Genomic DNA, 7,319 nt, shown 5'->3' with positions numbered 1-7,319 from the left:
ATAATAATTATAATAATAATAATAATAATAGTAATAATGATAATAATAATAATAATAATAATAATAAGGTCTGTGAGTAACAGAACTGCTGACGTTATCTTGAAACTTTACCTAGCATTAGTGAGGCCACACATGGATTATGCGGTTCAGTTCTGGTGTCCTTATTATAGAATGGACATAGATTCTTTGGAGAGAGTACAAAGAAGAATGACAAAAATGATCCATAATATTAGAAACCTTCCATATGAAGAAAGACTGAAAAGCTTAGGCTTACATTCATTAGAGAGGCGTAGAGTTAGGGGAGATATGATAGAGGTGCACAAGTGGGTAAGTGGGATTAACAAGGGTAAAATGGAAGATGTTCTTGAAGCTCAAAGTAATAATGAAATAATAAACTGATTCAGAAAGGAACAATAGAGTTGTGGATATGTGAATAGGCTACCGAGTGCTATAGTAGGACGGGACGCTAGAGCTTCAAGACGAAGGTTGGATAGGCACATGGAAGTGCTGGGATGGGTGTGAAAGGGATCTGCCCTGTATGGGCCAGTCGGCCTCCTGCAGTATCCCACTTTCTTATGTTCTTATGTTATGTTCTTATAATAATAATAATAATAATAATAATAATAATAATAATAGTAATAATAATAATAATAATAATAGTAATAATAATAATAATAAAAATAATAATAATAATAATAATAATAATAATACAATAACAACAATAATAACAATAATAATAATAATAATAATAATAATAATAATAATAATAGTAATAATAATAATAATAATAATAATAATAACAACAACAATAATAATAATAATAATAATATTAATAACAATAATAACATGAACAACAATAATAATAATAATAATAATAATAATAATAATAATAATAATAATAATAATAATAATAATAATAATAATAATAATAATAATAACAATAATAATAATAATAATAATAATAGTAATAATAATCATAATAATAATAATAATAATAATAATAATAATAATAATAATAATAATAATAATAATAATAATAATAATAATAATAACAATAATAATAATAATAATAACAATAAGAATAATGTTACCTCTATAAGGTACATTAATCACTACACACGGTATATTAATAATTAATCTATATACGTTACATTTTTTCCAGTGTTAAGTTACATCAGATATACTGTAGTCGTTTTCCTGGTGTTTTTATTTTATATTTCGACGAGATTTTTGCTGCCTTGTTTCACCTGTGTGTGTGTGTGTGTGTGTGTATTTATTCTCCCAGTAAGAATATAACACACTCACACAGCCTAAGGGATGAATTAATATCAATGGATGTCCAACAGGCCCACAGACAGACACACATTAAGTCTGCCGCAGGACTGTCGTGTGAGGGGGCGAGTGTCACCCACCTTGACAAACCTGGCGAGGCGTGTGTGTGTCAGTAACAGCAAGAGTTACCTGTCCAGCGATACACCAGGTAAGTGCACCTCGGCCACACTCCGGTTAAGTGATGAAAACTAACATATTCTAGGTCGTTGGTGATAAAGAAACATAGATAAAGACAGTAATTATTGTTGTACTCACCATTAGTTTGTTCGGCGTGATGTTAGAGGCGTGAGTGATGACGTGAGCCAGATGATAGAGATGTGCCAACAGTCGGGGTAGTTTGAGGGGGAAGGGAGGAGCCACCACCACTTTATAATGTTCACTCTGCCTGTGAGTTGTGTCACTGTTTAGTCTCTCCCTCCACCTGAGACTTACGCGAGCGTGTCTGTCACTCACGCTACACTACCTCCTTCACAGAGGCCAAACAAGGTCAATACGCACTACTAATAATAATGTGAAGGTATGTGAACACCACTAACATAATGAGACGCGCGTCATCGTGAGGGTTGGCCACGCTGGCGGGGCGGGGCGGGGTAGGCCGGGGTCGGGTGGGGTAGGGTAGGGTGGGGTGGGGCGGGGCGGGGCGGGGCGGGGCGGGGAGTGCAGGTGGCACAACTGTGGATGTCTTATTTTGCTGGCAAGTTGGCACTTTTGACGAGTGTGTCACATGGAATGATGGGGCGGCGGCGAGCTCAACAGGAATAGCACAGACGAACACTATTTCTGGTGTATGTAGTGAGCATTGTGGCGAGGCTGCCGGCGGCACGCTCCCACACCCGAGTTTTTGTCGCGCAATAAAGTAATTTAATAAGGAGACAAGAGGACAAGAGATTTAGAGTCTTATGACGAGCAGACGATGTCCCGAGTTCATACTTTGTGCCAATTATGTCACCTGCAACGAGAAAAAAGATAGTATTAATAATGACAACATTTTATGGAAGGTTTCTTCTGTAACATAATTATCACATATTAATTCTACATCATTAATATAATTCATGAACATTATAAATATGATAACAAAGGAGTTATGTAAAGCGGCGCCACACGCGGCCACCTGTCATGTCTGCATCAAAATGAAGATGACGACAACACTTTTTGTCCACTAAATTTTATAAATGGTTCCTCTCATCAGCCGCGTATATGTGTACACTGTACACCCTTCACACACTCTAATATACTGCTCACGTCTCTAGCCAACCCCTCACCCCTCCCTCCCTCTATCTCTCACCCAGCTCTTAACACTTCCTCTACCCCTTCTTGTTCACCAACACCCCACTAACTACCCATCACCCTCCCCTACCACCCCCCATCACTCCTACCTCTTCAATAACTCTCCCCATCACCCCAACCCAATCACCCCCTACCTCTTCAATAATCCCCATCACCCCAACTCCCCATCACCCCCAACCCCCACCCCACCTCAACACCTCCCCATCACCCCAATTCCATCACCCCCAACCCATCACTCCTACCTCTTCAATACCTCCCCCATCACCCCACCCCATCACCCCCAACCCATCACCCCACCTCAACACCTCTATCACCCCCATCACCCCTACTTTTCACTTCATCACCCCCACCCCATCACTCCTGCAGAGCCAGACGTCTTCCTGCAAACAATATTTCTGAACCCTTCAATATTTTGGCAGGCAGCATCAGAGGCAGTCATTAACCACTAGTATCCTCACGTCGGCTAGCAGGATGTCTTCTCACTGTCTATTCTTCCATGACAGCCTTTAGCTCCCCGGTCTCCAACCCGGGCGAAGGAGATGGGGAGGGAGGGGGGGGGAGGAGGGGGGAGGTCAGGAGGGGGGGAGGTGAGGGGGGTGAAGGGGGGGGTGAGGGGGGAGAAATGTGCGTGGCAGCCTCTACTAAACTGTCCACCGTCGCACCACTTCTCACAGCGTTACCCGTCTTCACGCCCACAACACCCGTCTTCACGCCCACAACACCCGTCTCCACGCCCACAACACCCGTCCTTATGATCACAGTACTCATGTCCACGCCCACTGAACCCATCTTCATGCCCACAACACCCATCTTCATGGCCACAGTACGTCCACGCCCACTGAACCCATCTTCACGCCCACAGTACCCAACTCCACGCCCACAGCACCATCTGCACGCCCACAATACCCATCTTCATGACCAGAGTACTCACGTTCACGCCCACTAAACCCACCTTCACACCCACAGCACCCAAAGTTAACCCTGAAGGAGTTGTGGGCGGCACTGAAGGAACCGCGGTTGAAGTTGTGGGCGGCCGTGAGACAACTGGGGGTCCTTAGTGTTGATAGTTCACCCACGGGTCACCCATAGTCGACCCAGCTGAGTTTGTGTTACTGTACTTCGTTTTAAGTATACAAGTGACGGCCATGTTGTCCGGGAGGTTCAAGCGTGCAGTATGCTGTATCCACACTGCCCCTAACGAGTCGGCATGTCTATGGGATTCATTTCCATTTTCATGTGTGTGTGTGTGTGTGTTTTCCTCGAATAAATTTACCCTCCATAAGACTTACACTGACAGTCAACAAACCACTTGATACATCAAGCCTGAAACATTAGCGAGTCAGTCCATGATGTCAACCCATGATGTCAACCCATGATGTCAACCCATGATGTTAGCCCATGATATTAGCCTGTCAACCCAATATGTCAATCCAAATCCATAATGCCAACCCATGATCCCAATCCATAATGTCAACCCATGATATCAGCCCATGTCAGCCCATGATGTCAGCCACACACGCCTTCATCACGGGATAAAACAGGTATACGTTCATCTCTCTGACATTGCCAACATATTTGTGAATCAATTATCTAGTTCAACAAGCTGTAGATTATATTCAGTCTGAGTCACATAACTGGTGGTTGTAGTTAGGATAGTGGTTGTAAATAAGGTGAGGATGGTTGTAGTTAGGGTAGTGGTTGTAAATAAGGTGAGGATGGTTGTAGTTAGGGTAGTGGTTGTAAATAAGTTGAGGATGGTTGTAGTTAGGGTAGTGGTTGTAAATAAGGTGAGGATGGTTGTAGTTAGGGTAGTGGTTGTAAATAAGGTGAGGATGGTTGTAGTTAGGGTAGTGGTTGTAAATAAGTTGAGGATGGTTGTAGTTAGGGTAGTGGTTGTAAATAAGGTGAGGATGGTTGTTGTTAGGATAGTGGTTATAAATAAGGTGAGGACGGTTGTAGTTAGGGTAGTGGTTATAAATAAGGTGAGTATGGTTGTTGTTAGGATAGTGGTTATAAATAAGGTGAAAATGGTTGTAGTTAGGGTAGTAGCTGCAACAGAGGTGATAATAGTAGCAATGCGTATTAAGCTCTGTAGTAATAGTAGTAGTAGTAGTGCGGTGAGGTGATACCATCCTACAGTCGACCGAGGGAACAACACAGGGGGACCCCGTTGCAATGGAAATGTATGCAATTGGCCCATCAGTGCTCCAACAAGAAATAAAATTTGAAACAACTGAGGTCAAACAAGTGGCATATGCTGATGACCTTACAGGAGCAGGAAAAGTGGAGTGCATCAAAAAGTGGTGGGACCTGGTAACATCGCGAGGTCCACAAATAGGGTACCACCCAAACGCCAGCAAGTCCTTCCTCATCGTGAAGCCAGAACATTATGAACGGGCATTGGAGGTTTTTGGCGGAAGTGAGGTCAAAATAACTAAGGACGGCCAAAGACATCTAGGCGCAGTAATTGGCACTGCGGACTTCAAGACCGAGTACGTAGCGGGAAAGGTGAATGGGTGGGTTAGTGAAATCCAAGCTCTGTCTGAGATTGCTAACACAGAGCCACATGCGGCCTTTTCAGCATTCACCCATGGAGTCAAGCATCTCTGGAACTACCTGATGCGTACCATCCCTGAGATTGGACCCCTCCTCCACCCTCTGGAAGAAGCTATCAGTGTCAAGTTCATTCCCAAACTAGTGAAACACCCTGACTTAACCCAAGCAGAAAGAGCACTTCTTGCACTTCCACCAAACTGGGAGGGATGGGACTAACTAATCCAGAGGAGATTGCTGCCACTGAACATCAAAATTCACTTAAGCTCACGGCAGCCCTCACGGACCACATAATAGCTCAGAATGCAACAGGGGAAGTGGATACCAGCGAAGTAAATAAGATTCGTAGGTCCATTACGACAGATCGACAGCACTGCCAAAATGATAAGTTGCAGCAACTATTGCTGCCGGTTCCAGAAAATTTGAAAAAAAAGTAGCTATAGTGCAGGAGGTGGGCGCCTCGAACTGGTTAACTACGTTACCGATAAGGGCAAATGGTTTCAGTCTTAATAAACAAGAATTTACAGATGCCATTGCTCTAAGGTACGGTCGGCCAGAAGAAGGTTTGCCCTCCCAATGCGTGTGTGGCTCTTCCTATGATGGCGAGCACGCCATGGTGTGCAAGAAGGGGGGCTTCATATGCATGAGGTATGACGAGGTAAGGGATCTCACAGCAAATATGTTGAAGGAAATCTGCCGGGACGTCATGGTAGAACCGACCCTCCTTCCATTGGATGGCGAGATCTTCCAACACAGGACTTCAAACACATCTAACGAAGCCCGTGTGGACGTCAGTGCTCGAAGATTCTGGTCGCGGGGACAGCGAGCTTTCTTCGACATCAGGATTTTTGATCCCATGGCCGCATGTCACCGTAACCTAGCTCTCGATGCTGCACATAGGAGGAACGAGAACGACAAGAGAGGGGCATATGGGGAGAGAATTCAAAACGTTGATCAAGGCAGCTTCACTCCTCTAGTGTTCACGACCTCTGGTGGGATGGGCCCAAGTGCAAGATGTTTCTACGCCAGACTCGCGGAGTTGATCTCCGAACAGAAGCAGCAGCCCAGAAGTTATGTTACAGCCTGGATAAGATGTCGACTGTCTTTCTCTCTCCTTCGATCGGCTCTGCTCTGCCTCAGGGGAACGAGAGCTTCTGCCCCAACTCCGACAACTGCTGCAGATGTTGACTATGAGGCTACAGTCACTGAATGCCGCATTGATCTGCGGCTCAACTAATTTAACACAGGTAGGATAGCTTCTTATGTATTAGGATATTTAATATTAAGGTAATTAGTTGGTGGCGAAGGTGTGACTATTGGGGGAGGCTGGAGGCCATTTTATAATATAAAAAAAGTAGTAGTAGTAGTAGTAGTAGTAGTTTTCGATAACAGTTGATCAGTAAGACAGACTTACAGAAAGACAGACAAAGACAGAAACTATAAGGAACACACACACACACACACACACTAACCATTCACTAAGATTAATCACTCGCGAAAACTTCCATAAGTGATGTTCACAGCGAGAGGACGACCACAACTGTGTGCTGAGGGGGCCCCAAAACCAGCGACAAACCTTAAGAAAACCTCTCCCTCACCCCCCCCTTCACCCCCCTTCACCCCCACAAAACAAAAAACAGCACCTCCACCACACAACTTTGACTAATCCATTGCCTAGTTAACGCGGGGGAACAATAATTAAAATATCTTAAGCAGTGGACAATATACAAGACATTTGCATACGTCCACCTTTAAACCAACCAACTTTTATCCGAGTTTTCCGTCGTTGGCATAATCAGCATTTGCTTAATCACTGTGTGTCGGCGCGAGGCAAGAAACACAGTCTTTGCCGATTGGAAAATTAGACAATAAGATATTAGCATACAGACGCCATTTACGTTTCTCCCGTTGAAAACTTTCTCAACGTTTACGATCTTATTATGCTCTTCTTACTCCTCCTGCTCCTGCTGCTGCTGCTGCTGCTGCTGCTGCTGCTGCTGCTGCTGCTGCTGCTGCTGCTACCGCGCCTTCTGCAATAGTGGAGATCATCTGATGTTGGTAGCCTCTGTGTGTGTGTGTGTGTGTGTGTGTGTTTATGGTTTGTTATTTTTTTTATTTGTTTGTAGTGTGTGGGTTTTACGTACTCA

At 43.9% G+C, this 7,319-nt stretch overlaps 1 protein-coding gene across 1 annotated transcript; it reads left to right on the top strand.

Moving 5' to 3' along the window:
* The first annotated feature begins 3,241 nt into the window (after positions 1-3,241).
* Positions 3,242-3,565, top strand: LOC121874035 (merozoite surface protein CMZ-8-like). The gene has a single exon (XM_042377902.1). It carries the CDS (start codon positions 3,242-3,244, stop codon positions 3,563-3,565), a length of 324 nt encoding a protein of 107 aa, XP_042233836.1.
* Positions 3,566-7,319: the final 3,754 nt, after the last annotated feature.

Source organism: Homarus americanus, unplaced genomic scaffold (assembly GCF_018991925.1).
Source record: "Homarus americanus isolate GMGI-L3 unplaced genomic scaffold, GMGI_Hamer_2.0 scaffold3014, whole genome shotgun sequence".
NCBI lineage: Eukaryota > Metazoa > Arthropoda > Malacostraca > Decapoda > Nephropidae > Homarus > Homarus americanus.
The sequence above is the reverse complement of the archived record's forward strand: the minus strand, read 5'-3'. Positions and strand labels throughout refer to the sequence as shown.